The following is a 25,282-nucleotide window of genomic DNA, read 5'->3' as shown; positions in this document are numbered from 1 at the left end:
TTTCATAAATTAGCTGATATAGCCCATATGTAGATTATGCTGGCTGTTGCTGATAACAAAGTCAATGAACCTCAGTGTAACTTCAATAAAAGTCCACAGAATTGAACACATAAGACTGTTTCGGGGCAGATCAATAAACTCTGAGGATATGAACATCAGAGGAATGATAAGGTCTTCAGTGTTCTCCACTTAATCATACACTAGTCCTTTCCTACTTGTCAAGATGTTTATTGTGCTACCCTGCATATCATGAATACTTTCCTAAGCAGAGATCATTAGACTTTGTCAATTTAAACAAGAGCTTTTGCATTTATACTGAAATGGGTCTCTGAAACTTTCTTCCCCCAAGCGAAAGAATGTTCACCAAGGATAATGCCGAGAATGTTTTGTGGTGGACTGTTGTACAATCTATCACTTCTCCCCAACAGACACCAGACCAGTAAAATAAAGCTTAAATGTGATGAGTGGACTGAAGGGTTTACCTTTAAGGCAGGGTTACATATTTACTCAATGCCTTTCTCCCATCTGTGCTTTTCATGGTGCACCCGATCAATGTAATGGTGCCAAATGGTCCGTTAATGGTTTTTGCCTAAGAATTAGTGAATTATAATCCTCTTCTTCCCAAAGGTGACTGCCATCCAAATTCTGGGTCTGGTAGGATTTATTGCATGTACAGTGTTCTAAGCCACTGGTTTGGGGGCCTGCCAAATGCTTACTAAGTGCTCTAACGTATTGAGAACGAAGCATTACTGGTCTCCCATACATGGCAGACGTTCCAGCAGACCACACACCCACCGTGAAACATATTTATCGACTGCCAGCATAAGAGAAATAAACCTAGAAACTTATTTTATACATAAACTTGGAAACCAAGAGTTATAAATCATGCAGACATATGCTTTAGATTGGACCTTTTTTTTTTCTTTTTCCTTTTTCTTTTTAAGAGTTTATTTATTTATTTGACAGGGAGAGACTCAGCCAGAGAGGGAACACAAGCAGGGGGAGCAGCAGAGGGAGAGGGAGAAGCAGGCTTCCCGCCGAGCAGGGAGCCCGATGCGGGACTCGATCCCAGGACCCTGGGATCATGACCTGAGCCGAAGGCAGACGCCCAACAACTGAGCCACCCAGGCCCCCATAGATTGGACCTTTTTTTTTTTTTTGTACTAATTGAGGTGGGTTTATCGAAGGGACTGTCTGCATGCAATGGGCATAATTAAGGGAATCCAACAAGGCATGGTGAAATGCTTGGCCCTGGCAACAGCTTGGAGCCAGTCCCATATCCTCAAGGGCTGAGGGGAGGGTAGAGTTGCCCAGAACACAGAGGGAGAAAATTCTGAGGCCTTGTGTGAAGCAGCTGTGCACTTTGGTAGAGGAATGAAGCCCCGGACAGGAAAAGAGCCAGAGTGGTAAATACCCTGACCTCTCTGTCTTCTTTGCTGGTATAATTTGTTGGGTGGCCTTTTGGTTTACAGCAGGGTTATTGACAAAAAGTTATGTGTTGAACCACATAGTGTGTTCGTTTGGGTAATTCACTACATTAACATTTTCTACCCCCTAAGCTCGTATCTGATAGCAGCCAAGGATGCAGGTCATGGTTAACTGAGGTATGGCTTCAGGAACCTGGCTGCGGTGGGCTTATACTTGGAGATGCACGGGCTGGAATGTTTATGGCATTGTGGGAAGGTGATGTCCGTGCCCTAGTCTAAGTGAAGGAAAGGAAGGAAACCCTCACTTTATCACATATAAGAGGTTTCTGTTAAACCTAGGTTTGAATTCTGGCTGTACATTGACTAGCTTGCTTTCTTTCATTCGTTCATTCATTCATTCATTCATTCATTCATTCAACTAACAGTTATTAAGCATTTACTCTGTGCTGACGCCGTTGCTCTAGGCATTAAGGATAGAGGGAAGAAACAGACAAGATACCTGTTCTCATGGAGTCTGCCTTCAACATGGGGAGAGGGCTGATAGACAAGCAGACAAACAAGATGAGTTCAGATAATGACAGGCAAAGCAAGATAATGCTATATAGACAGTGACTGGGGATGAGGCAAGGGAGTGTCTGGGGCAATTACATTTGAGCTGAGAACTTAGCATATTCCTTCATGTTTAGGGAGGGTGGTAAGGGGTGGGTGGGGCAGTGAGTTGAGAAGGTAAAGAGGGGTAGCAGGTGAGGTCTGTATTGTTAGAGTACTGGAAAGCCATTGGAGCGTTTTTAAGAAGAGAGACATAATTTAAGGTAAATATTCGAGATCCTTCTGGCTGCTCTGTGGAGCTTGGATTATCAGGAAGCAGGTACACTGCATTTAGATGGCCAACCTAAGGAGGCAGTGGAGACAGAGAAAAGTATAGAGATACAGTGTATATGACCGAATATAATGTCCCCCCATTTCCCTAATGATAATAAAAAAGTTTTGTTTCGTTTGCTTGCTCGAGTAAATCTTTAGGGATATGGATGAAATAGTATCTGATGGGTTTTTTAGTTTGTTATCTTAGTTAAATGTACTTAATTATACTATATTGTTAATTTAGAAACATTGATTTTTTTTTAAGAATTATTTGAGAGAGAGCGTGGGAGTGGTGGGAGGAGGGGCAGAGGGAGAGGGAGAGGAGAGAATTCCAAACAGACTCCCCACTGAGTGCAGAGCCCAATGGGGGGCTCCGTCTCACAACCCTGAGTTCAGGACCTGAGCTGAAATCAAGAGTCGGACGCTTAACTGACTGAGCCACCCAGGCGCCCCTACAAAGATTGATTTTTGTATTCATGGTTAATATAAAATTTTTTATTCAGTTGTTCTCACCCCTAGAGCTACTTTTCAACTCATCTGACTTTTCTAAAGCACATCATTTTCACTTTCATCCAATTTGTTTGATATGAAGCAATTTTGAATCCATGTCTGGTGCTCTCGTTGGATATTTTTTTAAGCCCACAAGTGTTGTGAGGGTAGCAGTTAAGTTACTGTAAAAAAAAAAAAAAAAAAAAAACCTCTAAAATGCAGAGGTTAAAACCAGACAGAAGTTTGTCTTTTGCTAAACAAAAGGTATTTGTGTGATCCAGGCTGGTAGGCAGCTATGTCAGGTTGGCTGTCATCCACCAGGCAGTGGGAAGGGGGAAAGGGACCAAGGGGCACTCAGTCATTTTAAGGTCAGGACACGGAAGTCATTTGCAATTATATCCCAGGACCTTTAGTCAAATAGGCAGCTGTTACGGCGGAAGAAGGGGAGAATGAAGGTAGACACTGGAGGATAACCTGCAGGTTGTCACAGCATCCGCTGTGCAGCAAAGGGACAGCTGGTTTTTCTGTTTTCCTGTGGATCTGTATAAATATCCTTCACTATCTGAAGCTACTTGGTTCTTGAGTTCAGTTTGCAAGGGATACGGGTTTTTGTGACCTGTACAATTTAACCATCGACTATATTGCTATTTAAAATGTTCTTTTAAAGGCTGGAAGAGTCCGAGGAGTTACAAAATCTGTTTTGTTTTGTTTTTTTATTTTCTTGGCCTCCTTCGTTTTAAACAATCTCATCAGATGACCTCCAAAGACAGCCCAAACTGCACAGATTGAGGTCAATTCTGACTGATGTCTCTTTTTCAAATGGCACTTTTTGTTCAAAGAAGGTAATTATGAGCAAGAGCTCTGTAATAAGAGGCTTTGGAAAGACTCTAATATATGGAGTTTCTTCTTTTCTGAGAGGTAATTGTGGGAGGAGGGTTACATCACTTTATATTTAGACACTGAATAGGGTGGACCAGGCCACCTGCAGAGCTGTGGGGGAAGAGAAGTTAGTGGGCAGAAGAGTTTCTTTTGTAACATAAAAAAAAATCTTTTCTTTTTCTTTGTAATATGGAGGAATAATTAATACTTGGCTTTTGCAGGTTACTGTGAGAATCATAAAATGTGGGGTATATAGCAAAGCATATGCATACTGCACACACTAGGAGGCCAACATGCACATCATGTATCTTTGCAAAAAGCATTGTTAGTACTGTGTTTGTAGTGATGGTGTTTGCCTGGTAGACAGTATGTGTTCAATCATTGATCCCTGGCATCATTGCTATTAAATAAGAAGTGGGGAAATTTTACCAGTTAGCACAGCTTCAGAGGTAAATATGTACATCATGTATCTTTGCAAAAACCAGTGTCAGTATTTGGCAGGAAGCTGCGTTTGTAGTGATGGTGTTTGCCTGGTAGACAGTATGTGCTCCATAAATGATTACTGGCATTATTGCCATTAAATAAGAAATGGGGAAAGTTGACATATAGCACATATTAAGGCATTTGAATGTCCACTCACCATCTCCTCTGCATTGGTCTGGTTTTATCACAGATGCCTCTTTTGTAAGAATTGTTCTGATATAATGGAGGGTTTTGGTGGAAGCTTAATAAATGTGTTTACTCTAAGCAAACCCATTTGGAAGGACTATGCTGAGGTTGTCCCAGAGAGTCCTTGATTCCCTTTTCTCCCTTCAGAACAACAGATCTCTCCTGTTCCTCTCTCTTGGGCAGCACTGTGAAGTGCCTTGCATATTTAAGTAGCTGGAATTCATGGACTACACCAAGCATTTTTTTTTCCCAAAGCTTCACATGCTTGCCATTAAATTTAGGAATGTGTGGGGTTTTGCAGTGATTTCTTCCTTGCCCATTGGGATATTACCATTGTAGAAAGCCCAAGCGTTTAGCTCCAACATTGTCAGAGGATTAGCCCTGACTGTTGTGTAGGCATTTCCTTCTATTTGACAGTTTGGTATTTCTTTAAATGCTTTGTGTCCATTCATGAGGGCGATGGTTTCATTTGAAATGCTGCAGTCACCAGGGAGAAGCTCCTCTGCTCTTCCCTGATAGGCCAGGCATCCCTCTGCCTCCTGTTGCTATGGTGCCCAGCAGAGTAACTTCCTTGCCCTGCACATGGAGGAGGTTCTGTCTCCATGGATACCCCACTCTGAGACTGTACTCCGTGGAGAGATGAGCTGCTCATACTGTATTTCTGCACAAGACATACCCCCAGCCTGTGGCGGGAGGCTGTTTGCAGAGGAGTGTTTGCCATGAAAGTCTACGGAGCTAACCTTCTAAGTAAGTAGCATTAGTCACAGTAAGTAAATAATTATATCGAATCACAGAGGGTATGGTCTTTGTGTATGGATGTGTGTGTAAAGTTAGTTGTGGCAGACTAAAAATGTAGACTGAAAACAAATTTTCAACTCTGCCTCTCAGATATTCTGAATGCAAAGTCTGTAACTAAACTTTTTAAACACACACACACACATACACATCTATTGTTTTAAATACCCCTTGTCACCTGTGAGTCTGTGCAATTTAAAGCCAAAACGAGAAAAATTGACCGTGGACTTTTACATTTTAGAATGCTCATCTAACTCTGAGCATTGCATGCTGTGTTTGTAAATGCAAAGCCTGGCCTTTACTCAGTCCTGTGCTATGGGAATAGATGATCGCAACCACAATTAATGCTAATTGGCACCGTACATAGTTGCAGCAGGCCTCTGTGTAGGCCGAGATGCGATGTATTTATTATCAAGAGAGAGCTTGCTCATGTGCTCATGTCTGCGGGTTCATGGAAATTATTCAGAGCACATCTCTGACCAGTTTTAATTTACTTTTCTCACGTAGCATCGAGTAGAAATTCTGAAACTCTTTGTGTTCATGGAATTGGGATGTGGAAGAGTGTTCTTTTTTTTTTTTTATTAACTGATTTGATCTAACACTTCCTCTTTACTCTGCATTCCAAGAACATACGGGTTGGGTTTGCAGTGTTGTAAAACACATGAGTCATCTTAAAGCGATTTTCATCTGGTGGGCAAATGATTAATGCCTGTGGTGTTGAAATTAATTAGTGGAAACAAAGAAAGACTTTACATATGGTAAGCCTAACTGTAGTTCAATAGCTTTGAAATTGTGTAAAATTTAGATTTTTAGACTATCCACAGTCGATAGCAGCATCAGGCAGCTCTAAACAAAAAGCACAACACATGTTATGTGGTATAAGAGAAATTCAGTTTCATTCACATATGAGTGAGCACAGAATATCATGCTAGATTGTAAGTTTCTCTTATTTTTCTATACTATGACCGACCATTCAGCAAAGGACAACTGTTAGTCATGCCTCAATTTTAACTGCCCAAAATGGTGAAAAGGTACCACCCTTTTAGAATGTGAAATGGACCGTGTGTGACTTGTCTGCATCTGACTTTGTCACTGAGGTCAGGCTTTAGGTCATTGCCTCAATATTTTATAAATATAATTTCCAACTTTCAAAGGAACAACAGACAAATAAGGGGGCATGATGAGCTCGGTTGTGATCATGGTTTTGGAGACATGGAAACAATGTTGATGACACTTTTCCTGATGTTTTTCAGCCAACTGGTAGCATAAGGCCCCATTTCCCCATCCCAATATGTCTGTGATAAATTCTCCTGCCCATCTCTGCAAACCAGCATAATGTAGGATTTTTTTCCACCTCAAAATGGGTGAATCCCCTCTCTAAGACTGTTTTCTCATCTGTAGAGTGGAATAATAATAGTGCCTGTGACATAAAGCTGTTCTGAAAATTCAGTGACGTAATCAATGGCACATGGCAAACAAAAAATACTAGCTGTTGTCTTACAGTTCCTGTGAGCAGCACCGTCACCATTTTTGCAGTGCTCTGTAGCTAAGGAAGGCTATAGCTCAGAGCCTGCACAATTCTTTAGTTTGGTTCCATTCAGCCTATCAAATCTTCTATCAAATACTTACTACTAAGAACCTAACTATGTGCTTGGTATTCTGCTGGGAATTATGGCATTCAGTGTACATAATGATGTGCCTAACAAAATGTGAGATGTATGTAATTGTTTTCTCTTTTCCAATGCATGCCTTTCTCTTTTTGTTAAATGGTTACACATACATATAATCAAATGTTTACCCACTCATTTTGCTGCCACTAATGGATATGGTAGCATTCCATAATGGATTTGTTAGATAAAAGGGATTAAGCCGTAGCATAAGTTGTTAATATTTATAATAAATTAAAAATGTGATGACAGTTAAAAATCTAGGTTCAAAGTTTAAGCTCACTTCCTTTCCTGAAAGGATTTCCGTTCAGAGTGCAGCAAATGACATACTTTGAAAAGAGACCAGTTTCATTAAGTTGAAAGTTTGGGGAGTGATGGGAGAGGAAATGATTGATTAATCTGTATAAAAATAGGCCCCATCTGAGCCAAAATATATATATATATATATATATATATAAAGCCCTATGCGCAGAGCCTGCTGGTGCTGATTTTAAAAACGCATGAGGAGTTGACCTAAATTACATTTTGCAACTTTATTTTTATTTTTATGTCATTTTCATTTTCCATTTCTTCTTTCTGGCATATCCTCTCTTTCCATCTGTTTGCCCTGGAAAGAACGTGGCGTGTGGAACAAGGACTATACCAATTCACTTGAATGGAAAAAAGGGGAAGACATTTTTATGATGTGATTTAAAATGAGCTCTCTGGAGTTTGGGAACTTGAGAATCAACGTATGTCCAAATAGATACCTAATATATTATGCTAAACATAATTTCATATGCAGTATCACTCAGATAAGGTAGCTAGAATAAGCCTTCTGTTGTAATGCTTCAAGGCAAACAGTAAATCCATAGCAACATCCCTGCCAACATGGTGACCTTTTATCTGTACCGTGCTGGTCTGTGACCAAAACAATGCCCCACTTTCTTTTCCATTGTTATCGTTCACGCAGTCCCATGCTCTGTGATGCACAGTTTGTTGAGTGTTCGGTAGGCACTTGGTGCATCAGGCATGAGTTGGGGGTCCCATCCTTTTGTTGACCTCTGAGGAGCATTTTGAGCTCCCCATTCTGTTTGCTGAGTCCTTTTTCAGCAGAGGGAGTTGGTGGTGGTTTCAGAGAGAGGGATGCTTCCTTGGCTTGTGGGGCAGCAGCACTGTTCAGGGAAACTGGATCTTCCTAAGTGTTTGGCTTCTTGTACTCACCCCTGTGGCTGAGATAGGCAGGCTCTGCAAGCCTCTGCCAGGAAGATCTGATTTCTGCCGAGACTATGGGCGGGCCTGACTGTTCTTGAGAGATGAAGGCTATGCCTGAACCTGATACAGCCTGACATCCAATGCTTTCCCCCTCAGTTAAGGGAAGAAGGGAAGGATCCAGGCCACAGGCTGAGAAGCTCTAGGGCATACGGAGCAGTGGGTTAGGATCTGTAAGTGTCGTACCCGGCCAAGCCTCGCTTACCAGGGATTGTAAAGCAGTTTTGTCTGTATAAAGCTGGGGCATTCTTGAATTTTCCATGGGAGTCTCCAGCTTTTCATTTTCACCCTTCCCTTTTCACTTCAGGCTCAGCCACCACTTAACAGAACTGAACCAGTAATGCTACTCATTTGTTTTTCCAACAAGTAGTTATTGATGAGCCAGGAAGTGAGCCAGGTACTGGGATGTAATAGTAAACATGGGGCCCCCTGTAACAAGTGTAACATGTTCCTGGGGGAAGTGCAGGGTCCCATGAGTGTGCAGAGGAGGACCGTGGAACCCAGACTTTGGGAGTCTGGAAGGCATGGGGGGGTGGAAACTGTACTGACACTTACAAAGGGTTAAACCAAGCTCTTCCATGCAAAGACACTTTGGTATCTGAATTTCACATGCCATTGCTATTAATTTAAATACTATGTACCCCTTAGAGTTTTTTTATTTCTATTGTTATGGTAACCATGTTGTATTTAATAATTATTTTTTAGATGGCTCTTTCTTCTGCTGGGGTGTGAGCCTTTCTAGAACACGGATGATGTTTTCTTTCTTCCCTTATCATTTTATTATCTTTTATTTTAAATTCATTTTAGCTGCTTCCCTATTTCTTTTTAATATTATGTATACAGTGTGATGCATACAAGAATATATTACACACATGTAAGCCGTTCACTATAATAATAATAAGGCAAATATTTGTGACCCACCTTCCACTTTTATAATTACCACCCCCAAAGCTGCCTGGGTGATCTCCCAGATCCCATTCTCTGCCTCCCCCAGAGGTGACCACTATATTGAACTGTGTTTTATCATTTCCTTGCACTTTAAAAACAATCTTACTTACCATCTTAAGTATGTGTCCCTAAAAATATACTGGAGACACAAGGGTAAAGTTTAGAAGTCCTGAAGCCATGTTTTCTTTGCTTTTATGGTCTCCATAATTAGCACAGTGCCTAGAACTTAGTCCTCCCTAGATGTTTGTGAATGAATGGATATGCCCCAGAGCCCAGAGGATCTTCGTTTGATGCTGTATGTCAGGGAGATACTAGAATTCAACTTTTGTGAGCTTGTTCCTTTAAAGCCTTGTTAGTTTTACCTCTTTGGGGTGCTTATAGATGCAGACTACAGAAATTAATTACATACTATTTTAATTGTTTGGGGATGTTTTCAGACTACCGTTTCCTACTTATCATACACACTGTTTTACCACCAAGCAGTTATTCTCCAGTGGTCCCAAAGAGAGTGGCCTCAGTATTTTTGTAACGGTCTGCTTTGCTTTTCCATTACATTTTGGTTTTTCAAAGAACATTGTGGGGTGAGGAGGAAAGGGACAGAGAGAAGAGAGAACACTGAGTACACTTGAATTTAAAAGTTAACTTGTGGAGGGCTGGGGGTGGGGCAGAATAGCAGGGCAAGCAGAGTGTTGGCCCGGGAATGTCTGTTCCGTGCCAGATGTCACATTGAGTTGAGATCCTGGGGAAGGTTCCATTAAACAAGTCCATGGAAATTCAGAACATAATTTGTGTGCAGAGCATAATCTAATTGTGAGTGCACTTCATTCTTTTTAAGTGCTAAAAAAAACACACAAGAATCAGTACAGAACTTTCTCAGGGGGACGTTCAAAAGCATTTTGTTCAGAAGCTTGAAAGTGCAGATCATTTTTAACTGATAAACAATGGTGTGAGGTGAAATGCTGGAGCTTGTGGCTGGAAGCTGAGCTGGTTTGCCTTGTCTCTCTCCCCAGCCTGCACCCAGCTACGAAAGGTCACAGTGGGAGCACTGCCTCCCAAGATGAAGTCCCCTCCCCAGGGCAGGTTCTCGGCTCAGCAAGGGCCTTGGACAGCCCTCTCTGGGCGAAGCGTGGGAGCTACCCACCTGCCCTGCACCTGCTCTCCTCCAAGTCAATCCTCTGATCCAGAATTCCCTCTGTTGTGCTGCCAGGCTTTCTCCTGGAAACATTTCCATGTGACATTATTACTCCCTCTGCCCGAGTCTCACTGTAGTTCCTTGAACACATGCCTGGATTAAAACAAACCCCTCTAGGCCTTCCATTTTTCCATTTGCTTCTGTTTCACCACTGTGCAGATGCCAGGAATGGCCAGAATTTACCCAGTTTATTTGTTCTATTTTATTGACATTCGTGCTTGCAAATAAAACGTATTTGCATTAAAGATTGATTGCACAGTGCTAGATTAAAATCTAGCATTGATCTTGGAGCATCTCAATCCATTCTGATTAGATTATTTAATTTTTCACATAGTCCCCAGGCAATATGAGAAACTTTTTTTTTCCTTTCATTTGACTGAGATAATTCCTGTTTGATTTGTTTTTCCACTCTGGGCAGAAAACATACATATCTTCATTCAATTGTTCTCTTATGTCAGTAACACTGCAGTCAAGCACCAAACACAAGGTGAAGGTGCTTGTTAACATTTCCTTTACTTTCTATTTTTCCTGTTTTAAATTCCTTTAAAACCTGGAGTTTTAAATGATTTTGACCCAGTGCAGTTAATTTTCTGGACCTAAGAACTCGATTCAGAACTAGAAAGGGTCTCCGCCGCCCGGGCTTTCTCCCCCCTCACTATATGACCCACCTCCTACCTGTAATAGTCACCTGCCCTGCCACAATAGCCACATAAAACATCACTGTGTTCATATCAACACCCCATTCCGAACTCCTCATGCCTCCCTCTTGCCTTCAGAGTAAATGCCCTTGGCAGAGTGTTCACATTCTTCTGCCCTCCAGGTACAATTCACCTTTGTGGCTGCTTTATCTCGTCTGATCACTGTACTCCTGCCAAACAAGGGGTTCAGTATATTCTGAATATTCCTTGTGTTTTCCTTCCTCCATGTTTCAGTTCACACCATCCCTTTCACCTGAGGTCTGCTCCTTCTGCAGCCCCGACACTTCTTCATATTCTGCCCAGAGTGGCCTCTGGTCCATGACATATCCCCTCCCTGCTTCCCCTCAGCCTCGCTGGGAGTATGTCTTCTTCCTCTGTGTTCCCTGTGGACCCCTCTGTCTGTTTTGCACTCATGGTGTCCTCTCACATCCTCCTTGTTTGTCTGTGGAGCTCATCACCTCCTGAAAGGATCTTTGAGCAGTGCACTTGTCCTTCTGCAGGCCCTCCTCCCCAGCGCCACCCCCAGGGCCTTAGCAGGTGCAAGGTTCATCGCATATTCGAAATGGACTAAATTGAGTGTTATCATCTTGGTTTCCAGTTCTTAGATCTTTGGGAATTCTGATCACAAAGTACCAAGCAGAGAGGGTAAAAAAGAAAGCAGACTCTGGAGTCAGAGAAGCCAGCTCTGCTGTTCACTAGCTTGTGGCTTGGGGCAAATCTCATCACGCTCAGGACAGTTTCCTTGTCGACACCCTGTGTTTTTGAGAGGAAGAATTCAACAAAATAGCAGACGTAGAGTTTTTAACACATGCTGCTTTTGGCAAATAGCAGCTCGTAACGTTAGTATCCGACTCTGTCCTTTGTTGTATTAGTTATCCCTCCAAGGCCTGTGGAATCCGTAGTCTGCCGTCAGCGCCATACCTTTCATGTTTTCATTCGTGTCATTAATAAAGCATGTTAAGTAGGTTAAGGACAAGGAAGGAGTCAGGTGACACATTACTGGAGATTTCCCTCGAGGTTGACAGGGAATCCATTAGTCAACATCCTCTGTGTACTGGACTGTGCCATCATCCAGTGCGCATGTCAGCCTTTTCGTAAGACTCTAAGTGTTTGACGACATGCCTACCAAATTCCGCATCTGTGATTCATGTGGCAGCCTGCAATCCTAAATCTGTCAGAAAAGGAAGGGAGAACTATTTTTCGTACCTGGTTCTTCGTGAACTCTTGCTGGCTCCTACTTGCCCCTACGGTTTTACTGCAGATCAACGCCAAACTTGGCAGTTTGTGATTTTCAGAATTTATCTTTTTCTCTGCTTTGAATCACGTGTATACTTTTTGTCCATATCCAACCTGCTACTTCTCTTCCTTTGCAATTTCTCAAAAATTAGTGGCGTTATTTCCACAGTCAAATCTGCAAGTTTTTTCAGTACCTTTTTTCTCCTCATTCAGTAAGTATTCTTCTGAGCCTACATATGTGTCAGGCACTGTGCTTGGCCTTGAGGAGATAGGGATGAATAAGACAAAGGTCTTTCCAGGCTGCATGACTTCTGCATACCAAGTTTTGGGCCGAAAACTTGAGTTTTAAGAGATTTGGGCATGTGGGATGGAGATAGGAGTGGAGGGAATATTTTGCCTACTTGTAAATAATACTATACCATCAATCCAACTGAAGAGAGAGAAAGAAGAAGGTAACTCAGCCTTTCCAGGAACCACTGCTGAATGACAAGAGTGGAGGACCTTTAATAGTGTGAATTCTGTCAAGGCTACAGCACCTACTGTGTGCTAAAGGCTGTATTAGACACTGGAATACAAGGATGAACAAGCCCTCAAGATGACACTGTGCTGGGAAATAGCAAGCAGGCATCACACCGCAATGTGATGCATGCTTCTTAAATTCTGGGTAGGATGAGGAGCATAAAGGAGGGGCACCTAATTCCCTTCCTGAAGCAATTAAGGGTCAAGGCTGGGGACCTGAAAAACAGGTACTATTAGCCAGGCCCAGAGGGACAGGAGATTAATCCAGGTTGAGGGAGTCTGCAGAGTGTTGTGCTGCCTTCAGGAAATGGTGGTGTTTGCACCAGGTGGGGATGCAGTGGCAGCTGAAGAGATTCTGAAGGGCTTGTAAATTATGCCAGGGAGTTTGGACTTGATCTTAAGGACATGGGATGCCATTAGAGGGTTTCAACAGGGAAGTCACCTAATGAGATTTATGCTCTGGAGCATTGTGGAAGATGGAGTGCTCAGGGCCATGCCGAGCAGCTGGGACACGGTGTGGGGCTGCTTCAGTTAATTCTGGGCGAGAAATGCTGATGGCCTGGTGTGGAGCCTTCCGGACGGGAAGAAGGAGACCGAGCGCAGAGTTACTAAACAGCTCTGAGCAGATGGCTTGCAGTTTATAGTTAAATATCAAAAACAAGAGCCATTTACGATCATGTTTTTCATACTTTAGTGTGTGTAAAAGATCACCTGGGGACAGTTTGTAAAAATGTGGTTTATGGGAATGATGTCAAGAAATTTCAGTCCGCAAGTGTATTCCCAGCAAATAGCCTAGATGCCTCAGATGCAGGTGTCCTCAGACCACACCATGAAAAACCCCTTCCTATTAGATGTTTTCAAATGGCAATACTTCTTTTAAGTGCATTCACATTATGTTCACTTTTCAAAGATTGAAGATTCAATCCTGTTATCTCTGTTGAAAATACGTGAATGGCTCAACCCCAAGGGTTAATATGCTAAAAAAAAAAAAAAAAAAAAAAGGAGCAGTCTCCTTGCTAGTGTGGTCTGTGTTCACTAATTATTTGCTCCCCGTAAGGGATGCAGAGCAGAGCAGAACAGTGATAATCTTGTTAAAACCTCTGCTGCTGCAGATTGCTTGTAAATGAATTTTCAAAGGTTTCAGTGTGCCCTTTGCAAGAGCAAGCAAGCAAACATTTATGGAGAAAACCGTATTTCCCCCAATTCTTGAAGTTCCTTGCAGGTGTGCATTCTTAGTGTTTAAGGCATATTTTGATGCATTTATTATTGAGATATTTCTCAAGCCAGTATGCCTGATTTCAAATCCCAGCTGCACCGTTTATGAGCTGTGTGACCACAAGCAAGTTACCTGTGCTTTCCTTCTCTCATCTGTAAAATGAGAATAAAACTGTACCTGTCTCATGGGCTTTCTGTGAGGATTAAATAAGAATACATGTAAACTACTTTGCACAGCATGTGAACTTAATAGGCCATTTCTGACCATTTCTGACAGAAGCCCAGTAGTCTATAAAAACCTTATGTCACCTGTATTAGAGGTTAGTCATATAATAAACACTTTGTCTTCTTATTTAAGTCATGGTACTTTAAAAACCAACACATTTATAGTACCCATATGCAAGAATTCTTAGAGCAGTGTAAGTGTTTAGCAATACATACCGAACACATGGATAAGAGTAGGCCAATCACAACAATGATGAGTATTTCTTGTGCACTTACAGTCTTTCCCAGTTGGTCCTTTAATTCTCACAGCAATCCCATCTGCGAGGCTTGCTCCATCCCTTCTTGGAGTGAGGAACTCAGGTGCGGAGAGATTAAGGGATTGCCTGCGGTCACGTTGTCATTAAAGAAAAAGATCCGATATTTGAACTCAGAAGCTACCAATGCCAGACCCTGTTCTTATCTACTGCTCAGAGATATGGTATTGTCAGTTATGTGAAGCATGGTTAGTAACACTCAGATGGATGCCAAGTAAATTAAGATATTGACTCATCCTGAATGTGAAATGTGTGAAAATGATTCCTGAAATGTGTGCAGTGGTGTTGTACAGCTCTGTTTCAAGTCACAGTCAAGCCTTGTGCTCTGTTTCTTCAAAGTAGCCATGCAGGTATTATGCTAGGTACTCTGGGAGGGATCTCGGTCGGGGGAGTTCTTAGAGCAGTGCTTCTCCAACCTGAGTGTACAGATATCTCAAGGTCCCCTGCCTCGGAGTGCTGACTCAGTGGGTCTGAGGTGTGGTCTGAGAATCTGCATTCCTAACAAGGTCCCAGGTGATGCCGATGCTGCTGATTTGGGACCACACTTTGAAAACCACCATCTTAGAGGAATGAGATGATTGGTGAATTTGGGAGCACAGGGTGGTTTAAAATCTACCCCTATAATTGCCTGACCTGCTTCACAGACCTAGTTACTAACTTCACAAAGACACTTGGAAGCGCCAAATCTTCAGCTCTACCATGGAGATACTTAGATGAAAATCAAAAGATAGAAATTTTTACTTTAGCCTTAACATTTCTGAAGCAGGGTGGTGGCTTTCTGACCTAGAAACTCCTACACGGTCTCTTCCCCTTCTCCAAAACAGTGGGGTCTTTTAAAAACCCAGATATTTCCCTTACCTATGGCTCAAACCCAGCATTTGGCTTTAGAACTAGGTACTTGGCCAAGTTCTGGGCTGCGTCAAGGAAGCCCCTTGTGTCCATTAGTCCCCACCCTGGAGCAAGAATTTTCTCCCTCAGTGAGGTTAGATTCGTAAAATATGGGCCAGCTTCTCATGTTCATGGGCTGGTCTCATTGCTGAGGCTAAGGGGCAAGGTCATGGAGTAACTTAAGCAAAACCCAAAATAACATCATGGAATTCCTGATCTTTTCGGGCTAGTTGGGGTCAGAATGACCCAAGAATGAAGGATCACCTTAGGCATGTTGGATCCTAAAACTGGGATAGGATAAAGCAGAGACTCTCTTTTGATTCTCCATGACAATGAGAGGGAAAGGTATGGAAAGACAAATGATCCGTAGAGCATTTCTTTTTGCCTGTGGAATATATTACCTAAAAGTGGATTCACTCCTTTGGTTTTTTCCTTAAGGAGACTTGTGCCTCTGGAAATACAAATAGTTGCTTATCAGAATGGAAACTCTGGCTAGATGAATAACTGGAATAAACCCAGTTTCATTTTCTCATCATCAGGAGAATGAAGAAATAAATTATGCATTAAGTCATACAAGGGAATATTATATAGCAGTCAAATGAATGCACTTCAGATACGTGGAGAATCTTAGCAAAATGATTTTGAATGTAAATCACCCCAAAAGTTTATAGAGATCATGGTATCCTGCTTATTAAAAAGTGAAAGACAGAACAGAAAACAAAAAAGAATCTACTTTTTAGGAATACTTATAGATGTGATCATTCTTTATAAAAATGAAAGCAAGGAAATGGTAAACAGAATAGAATGAGGAGGTGAATATAAGTTAGTGTCGATGTTTTCGTTTTTTTGATGGGTGGTGGTTTCTTCATTTACTCTAGTATTAAATGTAAGGAAATAAACAAAAACGTAAGTACAATAAATAAATCCGAAATAAACATGACTACTGGCTCATACAAACCAGTCAGTTAAGAACTAAAATAAAGGTAGTCTTGCATGGACCAATGATGAGAGTGTGTCAGGAACCAAGGAATTTGATTAATCCAAATCGGTGCACCTGTGACTCATAGATTTTCTGCAGAGAAAATAATGAAAAGTGACTCTCTGGGCCCCTGCTTTGTTCCCACACAGCACTGTGACCTGAAGTCTTTGCCACTTTCTCCCATCTCTCATTTCCATTGGTCCAGTTGGTTCTTTATACACAAAGATCACTGAGGGGAATCAGTAGGCCACTGAAGATCGCAGCAGAGTCACTTCAGAAGAAACCATGGCTGTGGTATCACTGGGGTAGGAAAAACGCGTGGTTCCTCTTCTCTGATCTCCACCTCTCTCAGGAAGGGAACATGTTGACATGTTTTCTCAGAGAAGCAAAGGTAGGAATTTTAGAAAATAAAAAAGACTGTGTCCAGTATGAGAAACTTGTTGCCAGACACAAACTTTGGCGCCCGTGACTTAGAGGGATGTTCGACTAGGGGAGCCTAGGTGGTGCAGTCGGGCAAGTGTTGGATCTTGATTTCGGCTCAGGTCGTGATCTCAGGTAGTGAGATCGAGTCCTAAGTCAGGCTCCACACTCAGCGGGGAGTCTGCGTGAGACTCTATCTCCCTCTTCCTCTGCCCCTCCCCCTACACTCATGTTCTCTCTCTCTCAAAAAAAGAAATAAATTTAAAAAAAAAGGAAGTTCAATTAACTGGCCCCTGAGCTGCCTTCATTGCCTCATTCCCTGCTGTCACTTCTCCCTCCAGGGCTGCTCCCTTCACCCTGGATGACTGTCTCCACTGCTCCTCATCTACGGGCTTGAAGAGTCATGGGTAGTTTTGAAAGCTAGCTAGTTCTGTGAGCCTCTTCCGTGGAATCTTAATCCTTCCAACAGGAAATAATATTTCCCTTTGTTGACGTCTTTTAGAACCCAAGTTTGTGTCCCCTGCCAAGGCATTTGCCCCTTTCTCACGGCAGGATCAGTATCTCAACTGGACATCTGCTAGGGGTGCAAGGAGCTGTGGGGCATTCAAATAAGAACAGATGAAATCTTGCCTTTGCGGAACTTGTCTCCCACTGTGTGTGTGGCCCACAGCCTCTATGAGAAGGTCTCTATGATGTAGTGTGCTTCAGGCTTTCATGTGAAATTGGAGAGTTCAGTCAACATAGCCCAGAGCTGAGGATTTACTCATTAATTTATAATCTCAAAGGAGGAGGAAGAATCCTTACCACCCTCTGTCAGAACCATCTTCTATTTTCATGCTAGTTTTGTTGCTCACATCCCAGATGACAGCCTCCCCCTCACTCCTCGTTTCTCCTCCAACTCCTTTTCCCTGATTTTGGCCGCACGTGTGTTGAGACCCAGAAGTGGTTCAGAGAGGGTGGTCATAAGAAGAAAAATAAAAATAAAGGCAGTATTTTAAAGTGTTAACTGAGTGCCAGGCACTACTTTTTCATATATTAACTTATATAATTTTTCAACAACTCTTATGAGATAGATACTATTATCTTTTCCCTTTTATAGAAGAAAGCAAGGCACAGAGAGGTTATGTGGCTCTGCCAAGGTCACACAGCTGTAACTGAGGCTGCTAAACATATCACCTCATAAAAAGCAAAGAGATTGAAAACAACTTCTCTCTAAGAGAGAAACGGAGAGGGGATAGATCATTCATGAACGAAGGGGAAAGGACATCAAGATACTAGAAGTGGAGCATGGCTGAGTGCTGACAAGGTCCAGTGATGTAACTCCCTGGCAGACTGTTCCAGTATAGGAAAGGGGAAGGTCAGTGCTGCTGAGAAAGTGAAGGGAGCGGGTCCGAGTACGAGAGGCTGCTTCAGTGTAGATGTGGATTGTGGCACCCCATCACCACAGCCCTGGGTGGGGGAGCCTGTGGGTGGAGAACACATGCCGTGTGGTGTGCACCAGAGGCTGGCACACAGGGTGGGGAGGACGAGGGGGGCAGCCAAGGCTGTTAGGTCTTCGAGTCAGTTAGGAAAATGGTGCTTCTGACCGAAGTGAGGTTAAAAAAAAAATAAAATAAAACAAGGGGCCCCTGGGTGGCTCAGTCGGTTAAGCGTCTGACTCTTGATTTTGTCTCAGGTCATGATCTCAGGGTCTGGGGATCAAGCGCCCCGTTGGGTTCTGCCCTCAGCCTGGAGTCTGCTTGAGCTTCTCTCCCTCTGCCCCTCCCACTGTTGAGCTCTCTCCCTCTCTCTGTCTCCCTCAAATAAATAAATAAGTGAGATCTTTAAAAAAAACAAACAAACATGCTCTTTTAGAGTATTGTTGCAGGTCTCTGCAGCAAGTAGTAGATTATGTCATCTCTTCCTAGCAAGTGGGTGTTTTTGTTCCATTCGTGGTCTGGAACTGCCTGCAGACAACACCACTTCACTGGGAGTGGAAGATGAGGTGACTTCAAAAAAGACTCATCCTTTCCTTTTCTCTTATACTCTGGACTTAAAGTCACAGACCTCAGTGCTAGCCCTGCTCTGACTTTTTAGTGTTGGTGGCTTGTCAGTCCCCATTTCTCTCTCTCACCCCTTCATCACCTCCTTCCTCCCCTGTTAACTCCCGCAAAATGACACCCCTGCTCTGATCCCACCCCGCCACCTCGAGGGCTGCTTTTCCCTGATTTAGGTTTTCCTGCCAGAGCGGAGGGCAGGCACTTCATTTTGGTAAACACAGGATAAACACTTCTCCTTAAATAGAAGTTGCAGGCTCTCCAGCTAGATTTTTTTAAAGGGGCAGAAAGTCAATTCAGTTCAGTGAACTTGACAAGAAATTAAGGATAAGGAACATGTAAGAGTCTGGAAAATTCTTCAGGGAGGATTTGCTTTTGGTATTACCAGGCTCCCCAAATAATCAATTAGGATGAAGTTCATGGCCACAATGGATGTAACCCTCCCCAATCCTGTTCAGTGGGAGGCAACGGGAGACGGTTGTCCCTGAGCCCACCTGCCAAAGGGCTGGTGCTCGATGCTGATTCTGCATGGGGGATGGTGCATGCCTATGTGGTTTGTTTGGCGCCATTTAGCATGTCAGCCATGGATACATCGACCACACTGAAAGCAGCAAGTTAGGGCTGATGAGATAACCCAGATGGGGAGTGTGCTAGATTGTGAGGTGATTCTCTCCGCTGAATGGTATTTGACACCCCCAGCTCCAAACTGGTCAGTCCCACCTCCTTATTTTTTTTTAAATATTTTTTTAAGATTTAATTTATTTAAGAGAGAGAGCACAAGCTGGGGAGAAGGGGAGAGGGAGAAGCAGACTCCCTGCTGAATAGAGAGCCCGACGTGGGGCTCCATCCCAGAACGTCAGGATCATGATCTGAGCCAAAGGCAGACGCTTAACCAGCAGAACCACCCCGACACCCCAGTCCCTCCTCTGTAAAACGGGATTATGAGGACTTCAAACCATGGACCAACTGCTAAGTATCCTACTAGCTTTACCAACAACGTGTGCATGAGTTTGGCTGGACCTGGGCAGTTTTCAAACAACGTGTGTCTTCTCTACGTCCCTGTCTCCCCTTCCAACCCTTTGAAGATGGATTTAACCCAGGAAGGGATTTCTGGAGAGCTGTGAGGGGGCAAGCCACTCTGGAAGTTAGACTCTTCTCTTCTGAGTGCTTGGTCCTTGACAAAGGTGACGGCTGGTCCACCTCAACTTCTGCTCACTCACCTTCAACTTCCCGTTGAAGAAAGTCCTTGGAATCTGACGGGACCTGGAGAAAGATTCCATGCGCTCTTTATCTTTGGAGCTCTCCTCCTTAGTGTGGTCTGTGACCACAGGCTGCATAGTCATCTGTGGTAATTATTGAAAATGCAGATTCCTGGATTACCCCCAGACCTTCTGAACTGGAATTTTTGTGAGTGTTACCCAGAAATCTGCACTAGTACTTAACTTTGCTGATGATCTTTAGGCACAATAAGTTTTAGGAATCATTGCATTATTAATAATAATTATAGAATGAGTTTTTATGAGCCAGTCAAGCACTTCCCAAGCATTTCACTTTTCATTTATTTCAACTTCACAACAACCCTCCAAGATAGGAACTGCTATCCACCTAGAGGGGGCCTGACACATAACACATGAAAGATGCTCAATAAATTTTTGTTAAACAAATTAATCATTTATATATACATATATATACACACACACACATATATACATGTACATACATATATACATAAATAAGAAAAATAAGGCTTAGCAAGGTTAAAATCACCTAGACAAGAACACATAGCTGCTGAGAGATGAAGCCAGAGTTTATAGTGCCTTCTTTAGGGAGAGCTTGTTGGTGTGTGACTTGGCAGGCTGGCGCCTCCTTCTGGTGCTGCTGGGTAGTGTGTGGCAACAGTGATAGAAGCTCCCAGAGGCACCTGATTGGCCTTGGGTTGAATTGACGGATCTCTTGTCTAGCGTTCTCTTCTTGGCCATCTCTGGTAAATTAACAGGGACACGTATTTATTTATTACTGATCAAAAGAACAGGCCCAGGGAAGTTGGGTGGTCATTCACAAAACCAAACAGCACCCATTGTCTTTCCTGTACTCTACTCAGGTTGGCCAATGCATGGTCTTAATTTTCCCTCCAGGTGATGCAGAGGGAGACTAGATATATCCTGGGTTCCTGTCAGAAATGTTCACTTCCCCCTGCTTTCTTGAAGTTTCTTTATGCCCGCTTTGTTTATCATTTCTTTCATCTGCTTTCTTGGTTGGCAAGTGTATTCCCTGTATTTCCACCAAGACAGGTAGTTGAGCCAGCCCAAGATAAAGGAGTGAACAAATGGAGATAGCTTTGACCCTCTCAGTCCCCTTGGGCCTCGTCTCCCATGTTCCCTCCCTTCCTGTTTCAGACCTTCAAAGCTACCTGGCTCAGGAGAGTGTCCTTTGGTAAGAAGAGATTTTTGGAGGAGGCCATGGAGAGTTTGTTTTAGGACCACAGGTTTTTTTTAGACATAGTCTATTGTACATGCACACACACACACACACACACACACACACACACACACAGATTAAAAAATAGAAACATACCCTCCACTGACAAATGGCTGAAGGAAAACTCTTTTGTAAAGAGTGTAAAAATGTTTGACTTAAGTAGGATAAGGCATTTTGTATTGTGGGGCTTTTTAAGGGAAAGATGTTTAAAAGCTCTCCTCTGGTCTTCAAGCCACTGTCCCAGTAGTTCTAACTAGAAATTATAACAGCTAACATAGATTGAGTGCTTGCTGTGTGCCAAGCACCGTTCTAAGTTCTTGGCATGCTTCACCTAATTCCTGCAATCCCTTAACAATACTTACTGTTAATATCTTCGTCTCCATTTTGCGGATATGGAAACTAAGGCAGAGGGAGGGTAAATAATTTGCCTAAGCCTTTACAGAGTTAGTAGAAGAGGCATGATTCAAACCCAAGTGATGGGACTCCAAAGCCCTCTTAATACTACATTAAACGGTGTGATTGTTTTTACTATAAAATGCTTTTTCTTTAAAAAATTAGATCTTTTTCAAAGAAAAAATCAATTGTCTGTAATTTTAGTGTATCCTATTTTTTTTTAAGGAAGAGTAATATGCACATGGTTAGAAAAGCCAAATGGCTCAGAAAGATATAAAATGAAGATGAGGGTCTCTTTAGATCCCCAATGTCCCATATCCAAGGGAAACCACTATTAACAGGTCTTTTTTTATCCCTCAATAAAAAATGTCCTATGCATGTAGCCAGTTATATATTATTTAAAGATTTATTTATGAAGAAGCCAACATGCCACACCCACTATTCTGCATCTTGTTTTTCTTATCTAGCAACAGGGCTTCGACATGTTTTCACTCCAGCACGCACAGGTTCATGTCACTCCTTGTCATGATAGGTATTCTCCTAGGTGGACTGTACCACCTGACTTCAGCAGTCGTCGTTGATGGGCACTTAGGTTGTTTGTTTGATGCTCATGTGCAGGAGAAATTTCTCCTCACACTCTTGCTAACTCTTATCAGAGTATTTTTCTCAAAGCTTCAACAGAACTAGTATTCTCAAACTTAGATTTTTAAATTTTTTGCCAATCTGGTAACTGAAAAAATCTCCTTGTTTACATTTACATTTTTAGTGCTATATATGAGATTGAATGGCTATTCATATGTATTGGTCATTTATTTTTCTTTATCTGCCATCTGCCTGTTCATGTCCTTTGCCCATTTCTCTGTTAGTTTTTTTTTCTAATTTGTATGAGTTTTTGGTAAATTAAGGAGATTGGCCCTTTGTGTGCCATATGTTATAAATATTTTCTTCAGTTTATTATTTGTCTTTGACTGCTGTTTTCCCATAAGCAGTTTTGCTGTTTTGTAGTCAGATTTTTCAATATAAAACTATTCTCCAAATACTTTAAATATGAACTTCCTTTTGTTTTTAATTTTATATATATATATATATATATATATATATATGCGCTTTTAAGCTTATGGTGGTTCTCCATCCATTGAACATCAATCATAATGAAGATAAATCCTTTCTGAAATTACAAAACAAATGAAAATGATATTTAGTTTTTCAGAAAGACCTCTGTTCTGAAATGCAAGAAAACCTGTGTATAAATTTTCCATCAGTTTATTGATCTTTTGATCAAATATTCCTTTCCTAAGATAAATACCTATAGGGGTTTTAGAGAATAGTTTGCAGAAACTAAAACAAAAAATCCCGTTTAGTTTGTGAAGCATTTATTGGATTCACCGGCTGGGTGCTCCAGAGCTTCGCAGTTAAGAGTCTGTTCTACCGAATCTACTTTAGAGAAGCTTTTTTTTTTTTTTTTTTTTTTTTTGTAAATAGTGTCTTCTGTAATTACATGTGTCCACTGCCCCAGCTGCTCCTTAATAGCTCTGCTTGGCTTCCGTGGAAGTGGCTCCTCTCCTCCCTAGAGACCTTTAAATAAAAGATCTGTGTGTCTGTGTGTGTGTTGGGGGAGGGGAGGAGGATGAAGGCATAGGGAACTATGTTTTTGTTTTTGTTTTTTCCTTTTTTAATTTGCTGCCTCTATTTGAGGTGGGGATGTAGGTGGCCAACCTGAATTAATTTGATAGCTTTGTGGTGACAAAGGATAAAGGAAGGTTTGGGGTTGCTACAATCAGTGGTTTAGAATGGCTTAACACAGCTTAGTAGACTCTGTTTTCAGAGGCTTGTGATATTCTGATGTCTGAGGACTCCATAGTCTCCTGAGAGCAAAAAATAATAATGTCCTAAGAGACCAGATCGCAGGCAGTGTCTCAAAAAAATAAGTCTGGTTATCAGTTTTGGCACATACCCTTTTTCTTTCCAACTTTCCTTCCTTCTCTAATTCCTGGCCTTACCATCACATGCACAGAATGCTTATTACCCTAACGTTATGAAAACGAGTCATGCCTCGCAAGAGAATCCAGCAGTACTACAGGCAAAAGCCACCAGATCTTCTGGAGGCCAGGGAGCAGAGCTCACTGGTTGGAGAATGCCTTTTGCTGTAGGACGTGTAGTCACCAAGACATGGGCATCATGAGGTAAAGGTCATCAAGTTCATCCGCCCCATTCAGTCCTGGAATCCCATTCCACCAACACCAGCAGCTGATCGGAGACAATATTGATGAGGATAACTTAGGCATTTAAAACTGCCTTCAGCTGTTCAAACACAAGTGTACAACGGCCAAATATTGTGTCCTGTGCTCTTTCGGAATATTCTCGGTGACATCAGAGATTTGCATTCAGGTATCTACACACAGCACACGGAGGCAAACAGGTTCTTTAGCACAAAAACTGCTTAGGCTAATGCCATCCGAAAATACATATAAGGCAATATATGTTAAATTTCTTGAAATTGAGCATATCCTTTGGCTTAAACAGTCTTTGAGGCATTTATTCTAAAGAATAGCAGACAAGGGGGCATGCGGGTGGCTCAGTTGGTTAAGCGTCTGCCTTCGGCTCAGGTCATGATTTCAGGGGCCTGGGATCGAGCCCTGCATCAAGCCCTGCGTCAGACTCCCGGCTCAGCGGGGAGTCGTCTTGGCCTTGGTACAAGTCTTGCCTCCACTTCTTGATAGTTGTATCTCCTTGTGCATATCAGTCAACTTCTCTGCCTCATCTGTAATAGGGACTGATAATTGTCCCTACCTCACAGGGTCTGTACTATCATGAGAAATAAATAAGTTAATATGTAAATATGCTTAGGATGTTTTCTGGCAATACTGTTTGTTACTAATAATAGAAAAATTGAACATAGCCTATATACTCATTGATTTAATAAAACACAACGTAGGGGCACCTGGGTGGCTCAGTCGGTTAGGCATCTGACTCTTGGTTTCCTCTCAGGTCATGATCTCAGGGTTGTGGGATCCAGCTCTGCTTCATACTCCACACTCAGTGCAGAGTCTGCTTGAGTTTCTCTCTCCCTCTCCCTCTGCCCCTCCCCTTGCTCTCTCTCTCTCCCAAATAAATAAATCTTAAAAATATATATGTCTAAAAGCACCCAAATGTAGTATATTTTGAAAATATTCACATATTAAAAGAAAAGCAATTAGGTTACATAGTAATGTATTAACTAGGAATGCTGAGTAATTATATACCAAAAGGTTAACTTTAGTTATTTTTTGGTGATGGAATAATAGACTACATTTTATCCTACAGATCATTGCTATTTTATAAATTTTCTACAAAGGAACTGTGTAATAAAAGTTGTCTTTTTAACCCCTGCAGAAGAGTAACGACTAACGTTTATTGAGAACTTACAAGGGATCAGGTGCTTTATATGTATGTGTGTGTGTGTGTGCATGTGTTTGTATACACGCACACACACATTCCTTGCTTACAATAACCTTAAGAGGCAGAATCCATGATTATCATCTCCATGTAACAAATTTAGAAACAGAAGTGCAGAAAGGTGAAGTAACTTGCCTAAAGGCCCCCCCATCTAGTGAGTGGTAGTGGTGGGATTTGAACCCATGCTGTCTGACGCAGGGCCTGTGTTTTTAGGTTAGGTACTGTCTTTGTATGATTTGAATAATACAGATGAGCATTGAGCTACAGC

General features: G+C 42.1%; 1 protein-coding gene across 8 annotated transcripts in view; it reads left to right on the top strand.

The window, feature by feature from the left end:
- SYBU (syntabulin) overlaps positions 1–25,282 on the top strand; it is a 112,090-nt gene that overhangs the window by 73,241 nt on the left and 13,567 nt on the right. The window contains exon 1 of one of the 8 annotated variants that reach the window (XM_073893116.1): positions 4,677–5,072. The exons of the other annotated variants lie outside the window; for them this stretch is intronic. Within the exon in view, the coding sequence (XP_073749217.1) occupies positions 5,045–5,072 (28 nt within the window). The 5' untranslated portion in view covers positions 4,677–5,044. Of the gene's footprint in view, positions 1–4,676; positions 5,073–25,282 lie in introns of those variants that run through there. 8 annotated transcript variants of the gene reach the window in all.

Source organism: Callorhinus ursinus, unplaced genomic scaffold (assembly GCF_003265705.2).
Source record: "Callorhinus ursinus isolate GAN/ISIS: 27379988/994484 unplaced genomic scaffold, GSC_fseal_2.0 scaffold5, whole genome shotgun sequence".
In the NCBI taxonomy this organism is placed as follows: Eukaryota; Metazoa; Chordata; class Mammalia; order Carnivora; family Otariidae; genus Callorhinus; species Callorhinus ursinus.
The sequence above is the reverse complement of the archived record's forward strand: the minus strand, read 5'-3'. Positions and strand labels throughout refer to the sequence as shown.